Raw genomic sequence first — 22,619 nt, 5'->3', positions numbered from 1 at the left:
CATTGCTTAAGAAATCACCTGTATTCTGAGCTTTTCTAATGGTGCCTATAAGAAGATTTTTTGAAGTTCTTTGTGAATGAGGCAATATTGTTGATCGCTGGTGCAAAGAGGAGGCAGGAGCGTCGATTGCCATGGAGTGGTATGAAAGTTGATGGTCTATCTCTTTACTTTTCTGGAGTATCCTGGAATTGGTCAACAAGGTTGTCCAGCTCTGTAGAAAAAAAATGAAAGTCTCCCTGCAGATGATAGAATAGAAGAAAGGATTAAAGCATGAAGGCTCAACGTAGTCGAACAGATACCATCCACATCCTTGAGTAACTTCTGGATACTTCATTGAGGTTTGTATTGTGACCTTGTTGAGGTGTCTATGTAGAAGCCGGGAGGCTGACAAGATTTGGGGCTAGTATGCCAAGGTCGCCTGGTTACGTGACCCTGTTGTCTACCAGTCTTGCCAAAACAAGGGTGTGAGGGTCAAAAAACTTGGATGTTTGAACTTTATTCAATGTAGAAAGTAGACTGACATGTTTTTGAACATGGCCAGACTCTATTTGTGTAGTGGTGGGGGCTGCTTCTAGTTTCCCTTTTGCATGTGGCACAGTTTTCATCTAGAGTGTAACGGAATATATCTGTCATGGCCGTTACCAGTAATTCCTGTCTCTTCCGGGTTGACGGACTGTAGCCACACCCCCTCTCTGACGCGGTCTCATTACGCTACATAATGCGACCACGCCAGACAACAGACGCTGGATTAATGAACAGCGTACTGCGGAATTAAACCGGCTGCCACTCTTCTCTACAATTTGCCTGTGTACCGAACCGGACTTGTACTCGACTGACCTCCTTCTCCTTCCCTCGATCACGGCTAGTACTTTGACTCCTCTCGACCTCTCTCCAACGGAACCTCCCAGAGGGGACTCTGGGACCAACTTAAAGCCTCTGGAAGCTAAGTTACTTTACTTGTGTTATACAAACTTTTCCCACTGACAGCTGAGCACACAAGCTTTAGCCTGCTCGCACGTTCTCCTATCGTTATAGGAGTAATTCCTATTCATTAACCCTTCAGTCTCCAGCTGATATGTTTTCTACCAATTAAGCTAAAACAAATCTCTGCAAGTTAATCTCCATTACCTTCTCTTCATTGAATTATTGCTGCAATTCAATTGTATAAGATAGTCTAAGAATCCACTTACCAATACTGAAGTATTTAAAGATACAGTACCTATGTTTTCTTCAATCAAAATATTAAAGACACAGTATCAGTGAATTCTCAAGTGAACTGTCATCTCTTTATTTTCCTCAATATATCACATTCACATCTATTTAAACTGAAATCTGCAGTTGAGCTCCATCTTACTCTATGTGAACGTAACAGATTAATCCAGCCTTGTAATGGATCCAGCAGATTTCGATTCAAAACTTACTATGCTGAATCAAAGAGTTGATACACTTGCTCAAGGCATGCAAGATCTCCAGGCTACAAATGAACGGATTCTTACTTATGTCAGAGACTTACAAACCCACACTCCTCATACTGTTATGCACTCAGCCAGTGACCCTGCTGTCTGTAATCCCGAGAAGTTTTCTGGAGATAGATCAAAATACAGGGAGTTCCTTAATTCCTGCAAATTATTGATTGCTCTAAAACCTCGATCTTATCCCACTGAAAGATCTAAGGTTTGTTCTGTTATCTCCTTCCTAAGAGGTGAACCTATGGCCTGGGCCCACTCCTTCTTGGAAAATGATGATCCCATCTTAGACTCGTTGGACGAGTTCTTTGAAGCTATGTCTCTCCTTTACGAAGATCCTAATAAACAGTCTACAGCTGATCTAACCATCCGAACCCTCCAGCAAAAACATAGACCTGTCGAAGATTACATAGCTGAGTTTAAGAGATGGGCCATAGAAACTCAATGGAACGATATAACCCTGCGCAACCAATTTCGAATTGGGTTATCCGAAGGAGTAAAGGATGAACTTTCTAGAACTGAACTTCCTGCTACATTAAACGCTCTTATTCAACTATCAATCAGTATTGACAGACGGCTTAGGGAAAGAAAGGCCGAAAAAGCTCTCTCAGGTTCATCATTTAGGAAACCAGCTGCTCCTCCAAAACCAGCTGAAAAACCTTCATCACCTAACGAACCTATGGAAATTGGCACTATAAGAAGTCCTCTCACACTAGAAGAAAAAACTAGAAGACGACTACTTAACCTTTGTATGTACTGTGCCTCACAAGATCACTTAATCCCGGACTGCCCTCTATTGAAACGACCACGGAGTGGTAAGCATGCTCATACCACTTCTATACTGAGTGCACTCCCTTCCAAATCAACCACTCAATTTTTCTCCATTTCTCTCATATTACAGTGGGACAAAGAAAGAATAACGACTGAAGCCATCATTGACTCTGGGGCTAACGGGGTGTTCATCGATTCATCCTTTGTAATCAAAAATAAAATTCCTTGTGTCCGTAAAAGCACTTCTGTTTCTGTCGGAGTAATTGATGGCTCCCTCATAGCCTCGGGTCCTATCACAAAAGAAACTATTCCTGTACGAACAACCACCCTTAACACTCATATCAAATATCTTATATTCGATGTTATCTCTTCTCCCCTGTATCGGGTCATCCTAGGAATCAATTGGCTAAGGGACCACAACCCTCAAATTACCTGGTCTCCCTTTTCTCTCGCTTTTAACTCTGAGTACTGTAAGGAAACATGCTTACAACATATTCCACTCCTCCAAACTATTGAAGAGCCAACTATACCTTCCTGCTATTCTGAGTTCTCTGATGTATTCAGTAAAAAGGAAGCTGAAACACTCCCACCTCATCGTCCCTACGACTGCCCTATCGACCTCATACCTGGTGCCCCCATACCTTTTGGGCACATCTACCCTCTCTCTGAATCTGAATTAAAAATCCTCAAGGAATACTTGGAGGAAAACCTCCGTAAGGGGTTCATTAGACCTTCCAGCTCACCTGCTGCCTCCAGTATGTTTTTTGTGAGGAATAAGGACCAGACCATCCGTCCCATCATAGATTACAGAGCTTTAAATAAAATAACAGTGAAAAATCGCTATCCTCTTCCCCTGATAAACGAGCTGATTGAAAGGTTAAAAACAGCCACTATCTATACTAAGCTTGACCTCCGTGGGGCATACAATCTCGTTAGAATCAAAGCTAACGATGAATGGAAAACTGCCTTCAGAACTAGATATGGTCTCTACGAGTATCTTGTGATGCCTTTTGGCCTCTGCAACGCCCCTGCCACTTTTCAACATTTCATAAATGACATATTCAGGGATCTTCTGGACGTCTGTGTTATCATCTACTTAGATGACATTCTTATATATTCTAATACACCTGAGGAACACAAAAAACACGTGAGATGGGTGTTATCCCGACTTAGAACTCATAAATTATACGCTAAACCAGAAAAATGTCTCTTTAACGTCAATGAAATAACCTTCTTAGGTTACGTTATCACTCCTCATTCGATTGGAATGGATAGCTCGAAAATCAGTTGTATCCTCAACTGGCCCATTCCTTCTAACGTAAAAGAATTACAACGGTTCCTGGGGTTTGCTAACTTCTACAGAAAATGTATTAAAAATTACTCTGATGTAACTCATTCCCTTAATTCACTTAACAGCAAAAAACATGCTTTCAATTGGAATGAAAAGGCCCAAACGGCTTTCGATGAATTAAAAAGAAGAATTACAACTGCTCCTATCCTTCAACTCCCTGATCCCACATGTCTATATGTCCTTGAAACAGATGCTTCAGAAACTGCCATCGGAGCTGTCCTCTCCCAACACAAAACTCCTCAAGATCCTCTTCATCCTGTTGCTTTTTTTTCCCGTTCCATGTCTCCGGCTGAAAAGAACTACCCTATAGGAGAAAAAGAATTATTAAGCATAAAATCAGCTTTAGAAACCTGGCGACATCTTCTAGAAGGAACACCAACTCCTATAATAGTTTATACTGACCATAAAAACCTTGAATATCTCCACTCCAACAAAACTCTCTCTGCGAGGCAAGTAAGATGGAACCTCTTCTTCTCCCGGTTTAATTTTCAAATAGTTTTTAGACCTGTGGCAAGGAACAAAAAGGCGGATGCCCTTTCCAGAATTCACCAAGAACCTGAATTAGAACCCCCACATGCAGTCATCGGAATTGCCACATCCCTTATAGATGACATAAAAGGCCTTCATCCAGATGCTCTTGAACTTCCTAAATCAACTAAGTTATCGCTGAAAGACGGTCTCTATTATTTTCATGATAGAATTTACATTCCTGACCCATTTAGAAATAAAATACTTGAATTCATTCATGACTCTCCTCTGGCAGGTCATCCAGGTATAAAAAAGACCCTTGAATTATCCAAAAGATATTATTGGTGGCTGCGCCAGGACATCACCATAGAATCCTACGTGAAAACCTGTTCAACCTGCCAAAGATCCAAATCTGACCATCATCAACCCTTTGGTCAGTTGCTGAATCTACCAGTTCCAGAAAGACCTTGGCAATCTATTTCCATGGACTTCCTGGTGGAACTTCCCCCTTCTCAACACCGTTCTACCATTTTAGTAGTAGTGGACCGATTCACAAAGATGTCCCATTTCATTCCTTTGAAGAAATTACCTTCATCATCAGAACTTTCAAAAACATTTCTCGATAATATTGTGAAACTTCATGGACTCCCAGATGAAATCATATCGGACCGCGGAACCCAGTTTACCTCCAAATTCTGGAATGCATTATGTGCTTCTCTTCGTATTCAACGTAAACTATCTTCCGCTTATCATCCTCAAACCAACGGGCAAACTGAAAGAGTTAACCAATGCCTAGAACAATATTTACGTTGCTATTGTTCCCACCTACAGGATGATTGGATGACGTGGTTACCCATGGCTGAATTTGCTTATAACAACTCAGTTCATACAAGTAGCAAAATGACTCCCTTCTTCTCCAATTATGGATTTCATCCCTCCTCATTTCCTTCTCAAATAATTCCTTCATCTAACCCCGCTGTCTCGGATCAAATCTCTCATATGTCCTCCTTATTTTGACAGTTACATGAAAATCTTGAAGTGGCATCCTCTAACCAGAAGAAGTTTTTTGATGCTAAGAGACAACCTTCCCCCACTTATAAAATTGGCATTCTTGTCTGGCTCTCCTCAAAAAACATCTCCACCAACAGACCTTCAAAGAAACTGAGTTCCCTGTTTCTTGGTCCTTTTCAAATATTGTCTATCATAAACCCTAACGTTGTGAAATTGAAGCTTCCACCTACTTTTAAACTTCACCCCGTCTTTCATGTATCCTTGCTCAAGCCCCATCATCCTGACCCTTTTCAAAGAGATGTAATCACTTCTCCTGATCCTATCTTGGTCCAAAAAATTCTTGATTCAAGGATCCATCGTGGCTCTCTACAGTACCTCATTAGATGGAAGGGTTATGGAGTTGATGAAGATTCATGGGAAGATTCCTCTGAGATTCATGCCGATAAGCTGCTTACAGCGTTCCACAAACGTTATCCATCCAAACCACGTGGATAGCACCCGGTGGGTGCTTTTTACAGGGGGGGTACTGTCATGGCCGTTACCAGTCTCTTCTGGGTTGACGGACTGTAGCCACACCCCCTCCCTGACGCGGTCTCATTACGCTACATAATGCGACCGCGCCAGACAACAGACGCTGGATTAATGAACAGCGTACCGCGGAATTAAACCGGCTGCCACTCTTCTCTACAATTTGCCTGTGTACCGAACCGGACTTGTACTCGACTGACCTCCTTCTCCTTCCCTCGATCACGGCTAGTACTTTGACTCCTCTCGACCTCTCTCCAATGGAACCTCCCAGTTGAGCTCCATCTTACTCTATGTGAACGTGACAATATCTCTGCACCTACTGCCTGTATCAGACGGAAACCTACTATTACAGATTACCGCGCCACCATTGTATGACACGTGCATTCCCTTGTTCGTCTATTTATCGGCACCATAACCACTACTATTTACCAACCATCCCATTAGTGTCACTTTTCCTATTGGGGGATTACACTAGTCCTGGTTACCACTATTTTATTTAGCGAGTGTGGTTTTGAGCTCTCTTTAGAGGTTCATAGTATCCACTCACTTACTCTGTTATTTTGTGGCTACACAGGACTAAGCTTACCCAGGCTTTTAAACCCTTAAGGACACATGACATGTGTGACATGTCATGATTCCCTTTTATTCCAGAAGTTTGGTCCTTAAGGGGTTAAAGGTGTTGGTGTTCACTCTATCACGGTATATACACCCCTTTGTTTTGGGTGGATTTATTATTTTTTAATTTTTATTTTACTTTTAGCATTTTTTCTAATAAAGGTTGTTTACCCAATATATGTGACACTTTACTTTAGGAGGTACTTTTTAATGGATTCGGAGTCCTACCTACCTTGTGGGAGTGGACACCCTACTCCATTTTTTCCACTTTTTTTCTATGTAACTTTGGGGGTTAAGCCCCGTATACCTACTGTAACCTCTTTTTGGGGCAGTGGTAGTAGTTTCTCTACTCCATAACCCCTCTTCTTTCTCTTATTTTTTGTATAAAATAAGGTCTCCCGCTTTAATGTAAAAGAAAAATTGAGATGACTGGTTGGTTCAAGCTCCATTCATTTTCCATGCAACACATACTTTTTGGCTTTAATTGTGCTTTAATTATTGTATGTCACACCACCTCTTCACCCAATATAGAATGATTACATTATATTCCTCTGTGCACATGCCCCAGGCTCTGTTTTGTGGCTTAAGATTATTTAATTTTTAGATGTAGTCGTGGATATCAATAATAAGAGTGAAAATAAATAGTTTTAAAAGTGAAGAGATGGCCTGACTTTCGGTGCGGATAGAAGCACTCTATCGGGCAAAACAACAGCTTACAAAAGCACGAATCGCTAAATAATTCCTCCACAACCTGCCCCACTTGTCTACCCGAGCACACTCCAACGATAATCATGAGGAAGAAAATCGAGACACAGCACAACTGTAGCACCGATATTCCGAACCTACACGACAAGGGGACTGCCACAGGTAGGAGACCCGCCTGAGTGTCAGGATTACTAGTTGATCCAGCACGTAGAACTGTGTCACACCTAGGACTAATAGGTAACGTCTTAGCGGGCCCTAGAATGGCTGGACTTAACTTACCAGAGGATAATCAGAATACTTGCCGAGGTCAGAAACACAGAAAGGGACACAACAATGAGGGAAAGCCAAAATTTAAGGATACCAGAATACAGGAAAGTCAAACGAAGCCAAAGTCAATAACCATAAAAAATAAAAATAAAAAATCAGGAACTCACTCTCGGACAACCACTAAGGGAAACCACGACAGGGCAATGAGCTGAAGAATTAGATGAGCTTAAATACCCCTCCTGTGGATCTGATTGGCCGTAACCGGCCTTTGACCCCAGAATGTGCGTGCACGTCCTTTGCGTGACTTCACACACACACCAACATCGTCCATGCCATGGGCAGACATGGGGCTACTAATTGATGTAGATCCGCAGTGACCGGCGTCCATTAACATGCTGCAGGGGTCAGACATATGAATGCATGGCCGCTGAATGGCACTACCGCACCTCGCAAGGTGAGGATGAATATGTTACACTGAGTCCAACTCAGACTCCGATGCCAGCAAAGCAGGAAGAAGCAGTCAGGACCTGACTTCAGAGGGGACCTGAAGGAGTTTCTCCGTGATATCAAGCTGAACATGGTAGTGGAGCTGGCAAAACATCTGGCCCCTATCCGGCAAGGCCTAGAAGACTTAACCAGGCACACCACAGTGGTGGAAGACAAGATGGAGGATATCTCCACGACCACTGCCAATCACGACAAGGCTCTGCAAGAGATCTGTGACCAGGTACGAGCCTGGTAGAAGTGCATGAAGATCTAAACAACAGATCACACAGAAACAATATTAGAATTAGAGGGCTGCCAGAATCCATTGCGCCGGACATGTTTAACTCAGCGCTCCGAGAGACATTCCGCGGCCTACTGCCTGAAGCACCAACAGCAGAGATCATCATTGACAGGGCACACAGAGCCCTCCAAGCTCCTTCGCAAAACACTAACCAGCCAAGAGACGTAATAGTCTGTCTGCATTACTTCCATGTAAAGGAAGCACTGATGCGAGCCGCTAGAGTCAACCCTCTACAAATAGATGGCCAGCAGGTCCAATTCTTTCAGGACTTGGCACCCAGCACCCTGCACAAACGGAAAAGCACTCAGACCCTTAACTCAAGCACTTAAACAGCAGAGGCTTAGATGTGCATGGGGTCACTCCTTCAAGCTAATGGTCTGCAAGGAGGACAGGATATATATCCTACATGTCAACTCTGAAACACAGGACTTTGCAACGCAGCTGGGATTACCACGCATTAATATGGACACCCGTCATCGCCCAGAAGGGCCTCCTGCAGAAGTTAACAATTTACCAGCCATACTGCGGAGGCGCAGACCATCTATAAGAGAGCTACAATGCCCATAAGGACTCTAACAGAAATTCTCCACTGGGGCCGCACCGATTCATGTGTCAGCTACCTCAGAAGAACAACTCTCCCAGACTGCCAATCCTAATTGAGGCTCCGTAACCAGACGACTTACAAACCTAAGATTCCCGGACACAATTAGCGGCAAAGAGACTGTCCTAGACCTCCACGCGACCATTGCAGATACCATCCACACAGAGATAAGAATGATGTCCCTTCCCCATAGCCACCCATTAGCCATGATCTCAGTTGGAAACCTATGATCTACAAAGTGCACCAAACTTGTTATTTCAATGTAGTGGATCTTCGCAGGGAGCACTGTTAGACAGGATAGCTTAAGCCTTTAACCAACTCTAATGCTGCAGCTCTGGGTGTGTCTGAATAGACTGAACAGTAGTGGTTCACCCCGGTGTTCCCCCCCCCCATTTTTTTTATGTTTCTCCTATTCTTTTAATTGCTGTTATATTTTAATTGCTGTTACATTGTTATAAATATGCATAACTGTACATGATGTGCGGGGGGATGGGTGGGGTGCCTGGGCCCTCTCCGCTGCTCTCCCCCTAACCCCCCTATGTCGTTTGGGGTGGGGGGGAGGGCATGGGGCGCAGGTGCCTGCAGATGTATTAGGACTGTATTACAGTAGCATGATGACAAAGACTTGCCCGGAAGTGACTCTACCTGTGAACCCTCTATTTTCTACCTTTCCTCTTTCATAGACTACTCTTCCCCCACCATCCCTATCCGCAACATACCTGGAGCGGTCAGACGACACTCCCCATACTCTACTGGCCTTGACTGTAAGCCCAGTAGCCACCTCCCCTGTCCTCTGACGCAGCTGGTCCGGGTCGCTGGGTCCCGCGGCCTCGCATCCCCACCTCCATCACCCTCTCCTACCCCCTTTGTTCTACCGAGGAAGCAGATTCCCACTGCTACCCATTATGCCACTGCAAATCTAATGCACATCCATAAACACTAAGGGCCTCAACACATCCACGAAAAATCCTCTCACTAACCACTACTTGGCTAACTCGCCAGATACCAAGACTAAGGGAGTAGCTATCATTTTGGGCACCACTTGCCCACTGACTGACATTATCTTGACTGCCGACCTTCAAGGCTGGTTTATAACAATAACCAGGAAAATAGGCTCCAACAGCTACTCTTTCTGGTCCATTTATGCACCTATCTACCCAGACCCTAAGTTCTGGCCCCAGCTCTTCACGAACCTCACAACCTTGTCCAACACCCGTCTCGTTTTAGGGGGGGGACTGCAATGTGGTCCACTCTACATTGCTAGACAGGTCTCTTCACACACAGGAACCCAGCCGTCCGTCAAGATGTGACACCCTGTTTCAACAATTCCTCTCCTCCTGAAATTTCATAGACGTATGGAGGGCTCAACACCCATCCGCCAAAGATTTCACATTTTATTCACACCCCCACAAATCATATTCCCGAATGAACCACTTCTTGGTGGCCCCAAATAACCTCTCTCAAGTAGTTGCCACCAGCATTGGCTTGATCACAAGGTCGGACCATGCAGACATATCCCTGACACGACACATTCATAACCTAAACTTGGAAATTGAACCCCTTATTATTGCACGACATTGATCTAGCCAAGACTATATCTAAAGACATTACAGACTATTTTGAATGAAATACATATTAAATACAAATTAAATATCCCCTATAACCCTATGGACAGCACACAAAGCGGTAATCCGCGGAAAGTTAATTAGGTAATCTGCGGAAAGTCATTTGACACTTTCACAAGAGCCGAAAATAAACTAATAGCATGAGTAGCCCTGGCCACACGTAGGGCAATTGGAGAGGTATGGGCATCCACCAATATACCCCTACAAAAAAGTGATACTAAAGAAAATACAAGAAAACCTGGACATGGACACACTTATGACACAAATACATGAAACCCCCAAAATGTTCCACAAAGGAAGGGACACATGGCTCCATTGGTAGCTATACAAAACTACAGCAACACAGACTACAAATAAACCCAGAATACTTATGGTCATGACTCTTCCCTCTCCTGCTGCCCCTCCCCCCAGGCCTTACTCCTCCTCTCCACCCCTCCACCCCTTTTACAGGAGGTAGGGGGAGCGGGGCCCAATGGCCGGGTGCACTCACGGCCTCCTACGCACTCTCATTCAGACCTTCCTCCGTTCTACAAACACTCTCACTCCCTACGACCTGAAAACCACTATTCTCAATAATCCTCATCAGGCCATAACCCAGAAAACCATGCCCCCACAATGACAAATCCTACGTGACAGCACAGGGGACCACCAATCACAAAAAGGAGGCACCCTAACCTGGATGAAACAACCCATTTAAGATCAAGCGGGACGTAACCCCCCCCAATAGTGACACCCTAATGACAACATATACGAACATTCCTCATGGGACCAATCGCAAGGGTTGTGGAACATTAGAAACAAATAAGGGTATCTATGTTACAATTGCAACCTTAAACATAGATCACTGACGCCCCACAGTAATAAAGGGGTGCTGCGCACAACAGGCCTGCAATGTAATCTTATGATCTGTTCTGTACTGTTTCTTACCTTTGCCTATATTGTATACCAATTTCTTGTTAGCTATTGTACGTTCACCTATGTTACCTTTACATAAATGAAAATGAAAATAAAATAAAGAATTAAAAAAAAAAGTGAAGAGATAAAAGTGAAACATCTCACCTGTTGTAGTGCGGAGGACAAAAACTGTAGTTTTAAATGATGTTCTAAAGCCTGATGCTTTTCCTAGTTTTTCAGAAAGCATTGAACAAAGAGAGAGTTAGAAGAAGAACAGTTAGAAAGAGAAAAGGTTATCCCTGAATTAATATATCTTACCCATGCAAAAAGTCATCAAGATACTATTACAAAAATAAATTATGTGTTATTAAGTACTGGATTATTACATAAACATAATAATGGGCCTATAGGTGGTCAGGGCCAGATTATCAGAGAGGAGGTATAGTTTATGGCGCTAAAGAACAGCTGCTGAAACACACTAGTGGGATTTAATCACAAAAAGTCCCACAGAAATAAGTACCAGAAATAAGTACCAGAAATAAGTACCAGAAATAAGTACCAGCAAGTACCAGAAAGTGTGCAGCGCTATTAACAAATATACAAAAAATATGGTGTATTCACCCAATGTGCATATATATGTAAACGATAAATACCCAAATGTAATGTATATCAGTGGGTTGTATATCAGTAGGTATCACTCCTATACATAAAAGATAAGGAAAACCATAGCATAATACTGCATAAGTAAATCAATTCAATGCAGTAGTCTTTATGGTCTCACTCACATGGGTTGGAGCCTGTTATCACACTGGCTCAGGTAATATCACTTTAAAAGGAGTCTTTCACCAGTTTTCAAACGAATGGAGCTTGATCCTCCCAAAGTATAATGGATAAGATAGGCAAACACCAAATAAGAATATATCAAAAGTATCATTTATTACAAAAGCATATAAAATCTTACATTCAAGGTATTTTGATGCCAGCCACGAGCACAACGCGTTTCGACGTCACAGATACGTCTTCCTCAGGTGCAATATTACAAACAAGCTCCCTCACTGTTTTAAAAGAAAATTTGGCGCGGAGAACGGGTACATACAACCCGCCCCCTTTGCACGTAAACCAATCATATCGGTCTGTTCATTCTCCGATCATGTTGCGGTTGGGTTTTTTCTCTTCCGCATCTATGCGTTCCACCGTTGGCACTTCCGGGTTTGCATGCGTTCCATTTGTAATACTCATGACATGCGCACAGTCGTTATTCGGCTTGTGGCATTTTCTTCCCCATAACCCACCAATAAACACAGACACCAATTTCTGTTGGAAAATAAAAGTCCACAGCTTTATTTAAATTTTTCAATAAACAAGATAACAAATTGGGGTCATTGCCAAATAAATTAATTTACCCCCACCCCCATCCGTACAGCATTAACCCAGACAATGACCCCATACCATAAACAATATATAACAATATAAATAACACATAAATATAACACACGGCCTACCAAAGAGGCCCCATAATTATAACTTTATTAACTGTAGGGGTGTACCGAGACACCCCTACACCACCAGGTTCGGAGCCACCGATGAGCTCGAACCAACAGACCACTTCCAACTCTGGCCTAATTCAACCTAAGCTTAGCCTAGCCACTTGCTAATCCACTTCCATCCCAATTACCCTAGCCCTATCCCGCCGCTGTGACCAAACGGGACCTGCTAAAACCTAGGGAGGGTGGGAGGGACAATTAACAGGTAAGTGCAGATTCTGAATTAAAATGGCCACTTGCTAAAATGGCCGCTTAATATACTCGCACTTTCCACACCCTTTAACATGCTCCACCCTAAAACCCCACCCCTGAATCTATAGCTCCACCTGCCTACTCCTTGGCTCTGTCAAGGCCCATTCCCCTGACTGCGCTGATCCATGGGCTTCATGACATGCGCACAGTCGTTATTCGGCTTGTGGCATTTTCTTCCCCATAACCCACCAATAAACACAGACACCAATTTCTGTTGGAAAATAAAAGTCCACAGCTTTATTTAAATTTTTCAATAAACAAGATAACAAATTGGGGTCATTGCCAAATAAATTAATTTACCCCCACCCCCATCCGTACAGCATTAACCCAGACAATGACCCCATACCATAAACAATATATAACAATATAAATAACACATAAATATAACACACGGCCTACCAAAGAGGCCCCATAATTATAACTTTATTAACTGTAGGGGTGTACCGAGACACCCCTACACCACCAGGTTCGGAGCCACCGATGAGCTCGAACCAACAGACCACTTCCAACTCTGGCCTAATTCAACCTAAGCTTAGCCTAGCCACTTGCTAATCCACTTCCATCCCAATTACCCTAGCCCTATCCCGCCACAGCCCGAGACTTGATCCCTTAATGTCTCGAGCGCCCCCCACCACACAGAAATAGGGCCCGGGATATCCCCTCCTGAAAACCGAGGTTAAGCAAGTCACAACCAACCTCCGAAAGGTGGACCCCATCCTTACGATAACACCCAGGTAACATACCCTCTAGTTTCCAGTGCCTGACCGGGACCCCACCTGACCGCCTAACGAAAACAGACATGGCCTTGTTAACTTTCCCCCGACATCTCGCCACCGCAGCTGTGTCCCTGGCGTGTCTCCAATTAAATCTAGGAACCATCTCAGACCATACTATAACCACTCCCGGCACCCGCTCCCTAAGGCGATCCAAATCCCGCTTCATTCTCCGAATTAGCTCCCTCTGAGGGATAAGCCCCAAATCGTTACCCCCACCATGTATCAATATTACGTCCGGGGGATTTCCTTCCAACAATTTACCAAAAATCACTCCACTAATGCTCTGCCAGCTGAAACCACGAAAACCAAACCATTGTAACTGTACAGTGTCCTGAAGAAAGCCCAGTTGTGCTCCATTCCTCCGAACTGCGGCCCTCTTCTGCGCCCAATAAACGTAGGAGTGACCCACCAACCATACAACCCGACCTAGAAAGAAACACAAGTTATTAACTAGCAGAGCATCGACACCACACACTCCCCCCAACCAGACCCCCCCTTCAAACCAACTTATCTGTTCGTACATAAGTCCTAAAACGCGCGGACTCCCACCGACCTATCTGTTTAATCCGATCATCCCCGAGTCCGAGCCGCGCTGCTTCCGTTGCAGCCCCGATGCGAAATGAATGAGTCCCAAATTGCATGGGATGCAAACCCAACTGCCGCAGCCCCATGCGAAAGACCCTGACAAATTGGAAGCGCGACAGCGCAAGACCATCCTCGTGAACGAGGAAGCACCCCGAGCCTTGAGGGCGAACGCCTAAGTATTTGTGCCCACATGCTACTGGGCAGACTGCCGACCCTGGCAACGCAAACAAAATTATTGTCTTACCTCTCCCAAAGACATCCGTCTTGGAGCACCTCAGGCGTATCTCGACTTTGTCCTGCCCCAGCACCACATCCTCGAACCGGATCCCGTTCGCCCCGGACTTATTAGAGCTGACCAGTTCGCCGATGCGGAACGCCCCAAAAAACGCCCAAACAAAAGCTACGGTAAACAAGAGCACTTCAAACGTAGATGTACAAACGTCATGCAGCCTTTCTGTCAAGCCATGTAGAATGTTAAACGACACAGGCCGTCTCGAGTCTACAGTCCTACGTCCTTTACGAAAGCCTCTCAACACCTGCTTCACCAAAAAAGTTTTTGTAATATCCTCTTTACCCGTGAATTTAAACCAAAATGCTAATGCTGACATGTAACGGTCCACCTTCGCGGGAGAAGCCCCTCCCGCGAATAACCGACACAACAACCATAATAGCGTGTCCAACCTACCTGCCGGCGAATTCGCCCCTCCAGACTGCCCCATCATCTCCTCCCATTCATACCATACCTTGGTGTACGCTGTCCACGTTCCGGCCGCCAGGGAACTTCTTATAAAGCCCCCAAGCAAGACGTCCCGAGCCGCCACATCTCCGCCGGGCATGCCTGACCTGTCTCCTGAGCTCCCGGCGCCGCTGCCCGAAAACGCTCCCACTGCGAACGAGATAAGGCGTCAGCAATAACATTCAACAATCCCGGGACATGTTTCGCCCTAAACACAATATTCCAAGACATGCACAGCAGCACCAAGCGCCTCAACAACCGTACCACAGGCAGAGAAGAGGCCGAGATATTATTAACTGCCTGTACCACCGCCATGTTATCAGAATGAAAGATCACCTTCCTGTTCGCGAGCTCTTCGCCCCATAAAGATACCGCCACTACCACAGGAAAGAGCTCTAGAAAGGCCAGGTTCCTGATCAAGGCGCTTTCCTCCCACGCCTCCGGCCACTCTTCCGCGCACCACCTCCCTGCCAGGTAAGCACCGAAACCTACGCTCCCGGAAGCGTCCGTATATAAGCCGATTGCTTCCGATGATGTTGCCTCATCCCTAAAATACACCCGACCATTGAACTCCTGCAGGAAACACAACCAAACATCCAGATCCGCCTTCATCGCAGCGGAGACTCTGATATAATGACCTGGCAATCGCGCACCGCAGGTTGCTCGAGCCAACTGCCTGCAAAAAACCCTCCCCATAGGGATCACTTTACAAGCAAAGTTCAAGCTCCCCAGCAGGGACTGTAACTGCCTCAAGGTCACCTTCTTCGAACCCCTGACTACCCCCACCCGCTGGCGGAGCGCTGTCAGTTTATCCGCTGGTAACCTACATTCACCCTTCACCGAATCTATTTCCAGCCCTAGGAAGCTCAAGCATACCGTCGGGCCCACCGTCTTCTCAGCCGCCAACGGGATCCCAAAGACCTGTGCCACCCATTGCAACACCCCCAGTACTTGCCCACAACGATCGGACCCTGCCGGTCCTACGCACAAAAAGTCGTCCAGATAGTGCACTACTGCACCCCCAGCCGACTCCTGACGCACCACCCATTCAAAGAAAGAGCTGAACTTTTCAAAGTATGAGCAAGAAATAGAGCAGCCCATGGGCAAACACAAATCCACGAAAAAACCCTCATCAAAGAAACATCCCAATAAGTGGTGACATGTCGGGTGAATAGGAAGCAACCTGAAAGCCGCTTCCACGTCCACCTTCGCCATCAACGCTCCCGGCCCCGCTCTCCGTACCAACTCGACCGCTTGATCGAATGATGCGTATGACACGGAGCTTAGGGCCGCGTCAATGTCGTCGTTAACAGAAGCCCCTTTTGGGTAAGACAAATGGTGTATCAACCGAAATTTGCCTGGTTCCTTCTTGGGGGCCACCCCCAACGGAGACACCCTCAAGTTCGGCAAAGGTGGGACCGCATAGGGTCCCACCATCCTGCCAAGCCGTACCTCCGACATCAATTTTTCCCGCACCACCCCTGGGTGATCCCGAACGGATCGTAAATTCAAACATAAAGTCCCTGGCCCCTTCCCTTTGAACGGTATCATAAACCCCTCTGTGAATCCTTTCCTCAAAAATTCCGCGTCAGCCCGGTTAGCGTAGCGCTTTAGCCACGGCAGCATCTCGCCTACCTTCACCGGAGTTGCCCCCAGTGGCAGCGGCAGGAGCCGTGGCGCCACTGGGACCTCCCCCGCTAGTCGATTTGCCTCTCTTGAAGCACCTATTGACTCCATGCGTACCGCCGCAACCGGAACACTCATGTTTGAATCTGCACGACGAGCCCCATTTACATTGGCCCTCGTTGAAAAGCCAGCAGAAACCCTTCTTTTGTCCGGCCGGCGCCGCTCCTCCAGGTGCTGCACCGGCCGCCCCGTGAAAGGGCGCAGCCTTCTGCGCCATCATGAGCCGCATCCACAGGGGCAGATCCATCTGATCCCATCTCATGCTCGGGTTCGCTGCTAAACGTTGGCGGAATTGCTCATCGTATTTCCACCAAGCAATCCCACCGTACGTCCGGTAAGCGTCCCCTATCCCGTCCAAGTAGCAAAAAAGCTGCGAACAGCGATCAGGAAACTTTTCCCCGATGACGCTGGCCAGTATGCAAAAAGCCCGCAACCAGTTCGCAAACGTCTTGGGTATCTTCCGATACCTACGCTTCTTCTCTTCTTCCTCCTTCTTCGCATCCTTTTTATCCTCATCCTTTAGATCGAGGAACTCCTCCAGAGGAAGGAGAGAAAAAACCTCTACGAACTCACCTTTCCAAATCCTGTCCTTCACCTCAGACTTCAGGTGACATCCCAAGGGGCCCGCGAAAGAGACATGTACGTTCTGCCGCGCCGCGTCGGAAACCTCCCCTCCTCCTACCGAACCTAAGCCTGTCCTCTCACCTGTTTCGGGCGTACTCCGTCCGGAGACACCACTCACCGCCCCCTGAGCCTGACCCGTCGTCCCGGAACCTACTTCCGGAACCCATACCCTCGCAAATTGCGGTGAAGCCCCCTCCCCACCGCCCCATGAATCTAACAATGATTTTAGGCAAGTTAACATGGAATCAGAATGTGATGTAACAGGCAACTCACCGCCAGAGCCTCCGGCCGCGGAAGGCCGCGGGGTCGTTTTCCTTCCCTCCGCCGCGTGCGGCCCCGGGGTGTACATTTGACGCCGACTCCCTTCCGCCAGATCCCGCCGTGGGACCGTAGGTGTACCGCTCCGCGACCTGTAGGGAGAAGAACACCTGGGTAGTCTGTTCGAGTGCCCATCTACCCGCCCTTCCTCCTTACGTTCCCTGTCGTCAACCCTGCGCCTCTCCCGCCTAGTAGCCAGGCCCTCTGGGCCGTAAGAACTATCCGGCCGTCCTTGGGTGCTCCCGTTGGAGGACCCAGACTCGCTGCGCCGTTCCCTTCTCCTCCTGGCCCTGCAGACTGATCCCCGCCTACTGTACCCGTCAGTAGACGGGCTCCTCTCCCAGACACACCCTGCCCGGTTTTGCCTGGCGCCTGCCCCGCGCCGCCTCTTGTAATCCGCAGGCCTAGGGTTGTCTCTGTATTCATGCCGTCCCCAGGAGCAACATTTATGGCCCTCCCGTACACTCCTAACCCCGCTGTCAGAGTGTGTGTCATACCCCTGGGACAATCCCTCACTGTCCGCTCCTCTGTCCACTGGGGAAGCGCTGCGCTGGCCCTGACAAATGGAAGCCCCTTCCGCTGTCGCCCTGACTTGGTCCTGCTGCCCTAGCTGGGTGACCTGTCCTGTTGTCCCCCCGCTGCCTTGCCTGGGCCTTGTCTCGCCCACATGATCAAGTCCCCCTCCACTGGAATCCCTTGCTGCCCTCTGAGGTGGTGTCAGCCCGTCCTTCCCCATCCCCAGTGCCTTTCCTTGCCGCCCGGTATTTAAACCGGCGGCAGACTCACCGGGACGTGTCTGGGCTCCATCCACACATATATACATATATATATGCACATTGGGTGAATACACCATATTTTTTGTATATTTGTTAATAGCGCTGCACACTTTCTGGTACTTCCAGGGTCAGATTATCTATTAGACAGAGTAGATATCTGCCTGCAGCTGCATGTCCTATAGGGGCGCCTATTTACAGCACTTATAATGTGCCTATTTGGAGCTCCGGTGGGCTCGTAGGGAGAGATAAATACCAAGCGCTTTTTCCATTGTCCCCTGTAGTTCAGTCAGCCTCCAATGCTTGATAACAGAGCTACATGAACATAGACGCTTTAAAACAAAATGCTGTCCCAGCTAACCTTCTCACACAAGAAATGCTTTGCAGAAGCGGAACAGCATTGAGTGATGCGCAAGCCCCTAAACTCATACACAAATTATATACAATATCAGTCAAACAGTATAATGACTTGACTTTGGGAGTAGTTTTGTTGGTGACAGGAGATGATCCCCACAGGAGATTGCCCCCACTCAATGCAATCATCAACTTAAATAATTATCACCAGACATTTATTCAGAAGTCATTATTTGGGAGTTATGGGCAGTTTGATGTATTTTAAAGTAATGTTATGTGCCCTTTCGCAAATCAGAGGTTGTATCACATTCCCAATAATTCACACTTTGGTGAATAAACATGTGGGAAACAGCAGGAGTCACCCTGCTGCTCCAAAATGGTAGGAAACTCAAGGGGGGCTAAGATTTTGACCAGCATGTGTGTTTTTGTGTATCTGCATATATGAATATTGTGTTTTGTTCTGTATATATATGTGTCAGTGTGTGTATCTGTATGTCTGTGTATCTGCATGTGAGTCAGTGTCTGTATTTGCATGTATGTCCGTGTTTGTATCTGTGTGTCTGTATCTGTATGTCTGTACATCTGTATCTGTATCAGTTTGTGTATCTGTGTGTCTGTATCTGTATATGTGTCAGTGTTTATATCTGTATATCTGCATGTGTGCCAGTGTGTGTATCAGTGTTTCTGTGCAACTGTACGTGTTTTATAGTGTGTATTTGTGTCTGTGCATCTGCATCTGTGTGTCTGTGTATATGCATGTGTGTCAGTGTGTGTATCTGTGGATCTGTATATGTGTCACTATGTGTATCTGTATGTGTCATTGATTATATGTGTGTCTGTATCTGAATGTATGTGCGTCAGTGTGTGTGTCTGCACTGTATATACTATGTGATATATACACACACATACATATATACATATACACATATATATATATATATATATATATATATATATATAAATAGACATTGCTCCTGCACTCACGCTTAAATGTCCCTTAGTGACCGGGTGCAAGCCAAAAATCAGCTATAGTATCCATAAATCCAAGTAGATGGCTGCACTCACGGTTTGGTAAAATTCCAAAGTTTAATGAAAAAAGTTTAAAAAAACAGCGATCAACGTTTCAGTCCTGCTTGGAGGACTTTCATCAGGATCATAAAAACAAATGACAAACATTTAAAGCATTTATACATGATATTATTAGATAAATTAGCTCACCCCCAGGTGAAAAATCGCCGTCTAACTGGCGTCCTAGCGTGTCCTGTGCGCATGCGAGAACGTGCTCCGCCCCCTTTAGTGACGTCATAATGTGATGATGTTTCCATTCGTTACCATAGCGACGTGGAGACATAATGCGTCGCTATGGAGATAGAAAAGAACGGACATATTAAGTGTGGGTGAATTAGGGTACATAGTGATAATAAATCCATATACAATAGATGAACAAATCAAAGTGAGCTAAGTTAAGCTGTGTGATAATCTGAAGTAGTGAGCAATATACTATTGCCAACTACTAATTTAAAATGCATAATTAAAGTGGTAGTCCTGAAGGTACATTGGAATGGCAAAATGCCAATTTAATATAAATAATGTAAAGTGCATAATATAAGTGATGGTACTAGAAGAAATTGATCAGTAAGAGGCCAAACAGACTTTGGTCCATATGTAAAAAAAAGTGACATGTGCTGGAAATAAAGTGCCAAAAAAGTGACAAATTAATTATAAAGTGCCATACGTGTAAAAAGTGCAATAGCTCAAAATTCATGTCAAATACATTACTAACAATCTGGGCTACTACTATGTAGCTCAGTATATATATACAACATTTACATAAGAAAGACTAACCACATATATTCTAAATTACAAAATATACACATATCAGTATACACACAGACAAACATTCTGAGATAAATGATCAGAAACCACAAAAAGGCATAATTATAAAACAAAGAAATTTATTGTATATGCTTATATATTATGGTATTAATCTAAACTAGATTACATGTCTTAATCAAGTATCTTTGTGTTAATTTTGTTGTATAAACAACTGATATGACATAAATCTCAGAATGTGTATATTAAAAACTAATAAGTAAAAAATAAATCCTAGCTAGAGCGCTGTTCCCATGTTTCTTCTGGGTACATTACAATTCAGTAAGCAGCATCATTCAAGGTCAAAGTGACAGAGAGATTATTGCATACAAATTAATTTATGAAAAAAAAAACACTTGTACGGAAAAGTCTTATGCAAAAAAGGCTACGACAAGAAAGACTTCTACAAAAAAGAATTGAAGGAAATATTCTCATTCAAGCCTTTTGGGGACACCGTGTCCAATTCATAAATCCAGAAAGTTTCTCTGTTCAATAACAACTTTCCCCTGTCTCCAGCTCTATTTGATACTGGGATGTGATCAATAGCTATAAACTTCAACGTAGTTAACGGATGTTTCAACTCCAAAAAATGTTTAGCTACTGGTTTGTCGGATGTCCCGTCCCTGTATGCCAGTCTAATTCTAGAGCGATGTCCTCTGATCCTCTCACATAATGCGGTTTCGGTCTTCCCTATATAAACTAAGCCACATGGGCATGTTAGCTTATATATAACGTGTGTGGTTTTGCACATAATAGTACTCTTAATAGAATATTCCTTATTTGTATGTGGATGTAAAAAGGATCTCGATGGCGTCATATGTCCACACGTTACACAGCCGAGACAGTGGACACTGCCCCGGTTCTGGATAGTGATTTTATCCGTATAACTTGAGACAGGATCTGTGTGGACCAAGAGATCTTTTAGATTCTTATTCCTCTTAAAACAAATAAGCGGTTGTTCATGGAAGACCTTAGGGAAAGTGTCATCTGCGGACAAAATTCTCAATTTTTTTCTGATAGCTGAAGCTAGTGGATTGTATGGAACGTGGTAGGAAAAAACAATCTTTGAACTGTTTTTCGAACTGTCGCTTCCGCCTTAGGTGCTCAAGGTTTCTTGGCTTCCTCTAGAGCTTTGTCTAGGATGGAGCGCTGGTACCCACGTTCCAAAAATTTCTCTGTCATTTCCGACAATTGTCTCTCTTTAGTATTGTCATCAGAATTGTTTCTCATCACTCTTAAATACTGAGCCTTTGGAAGGGATTTTATTAATGCTTGAGGGTGAGCACTATGTGCATGTAGTAGTGTATTACGATCAGTCATCTTCGTTTACAAGCTATACTCTATTCTGTTTGTACCGACGGATAGTTCAACATCTAGATACTGAACCCTTTCAGGGCTAATATTTGCCGTCATTCTGATGGGTACTAGTAGCTTGTTGAGTTCTTCCACCATGGTGTATGCTTCTGATACAGTACCTTTCCATATGATTAGGAGGTCATCTATATAGCGATAATCCCCCTGTATTAAATGGCCATATGGTGTCAAGATATGGTGTTGTTCATATGTGTACATGTATGCATTAGCATACATGGGGGCAATAGCTGCCCCCATCGATGTGCCAGATACTTGTAAATACCATTGATTTTCAAAGCGGAAATAATTCCGTTCCAAAGTTAATGCCAGAATTTCCAGGACAAACTCGATAGGAGGCCCTTTGTACACTGTTGAAGCTGTAAGGACTTGGCGCATGGCTTCTATCCCTCCTTCGTGTGAAATCACCGTATACAAACTCTTCATGTCCATGGTAATTAGTAGTGGTTTATAATCCAAAAATCTGATGTCTTTGATCTTACTTAATAGTGTAGGTGTATCTTTGATGCAAGTCTCCAGTTGTTCTATTGGCTCTTTAAATAAAAAATCAAGCCATTTGGCCAAAGGCTCAAGAATTCCTTTAATTGCAGACACTATTGGACGTCCTGGAGGTCTTTGGGCATTATTGTGGATCTTCGG

General features: G+C 44.9%; 1 protein-coding gene across 1 annotated transcript in view; it reads right to left on the bottom strand.

Moving 5' to 3' along the window:
• MYRIP (myosin VIIA and Rab interacting protein) overlaps nt 1-22,619 on the bottom strand; it is a 727,567-nt gene that overhangs the window by 61,914 nt on the left and 643,034 nt on the right. Inside the window, exon 12 of the mRNA XM_063452086.1 lies at nt 11,255-11,317. Within this exon, the coding sequence (XP_063308156.1) occupies nt 11,255-11,317 (63 nt within the window). The remainder of the gene's footprint in view (nt 1-11,254; nt 11,318-22,619) is intronic.

Source organism: Pelobates fuscus, chromosome 4 (genome assembly GCF_036172605.1).
Source record: "Pelobates fuscus isolate aPelFus1 chromosome 4, aPelFus1.pri, whole genome shotgun sequence".
In the NCBI taxonomy this organism is placed as follows: domain Eukaryota; kingdom Metazoa; phylum Chordata; class Amphibia; order Anura; family Pelobatidae; genus Pelobates; species Pelobates fuscus.
The sequence above is the reverse complement of the archived record's forward strand: the minus strand, read 5'-3'. Positions and strand labels throughout refer to the sequence as shown.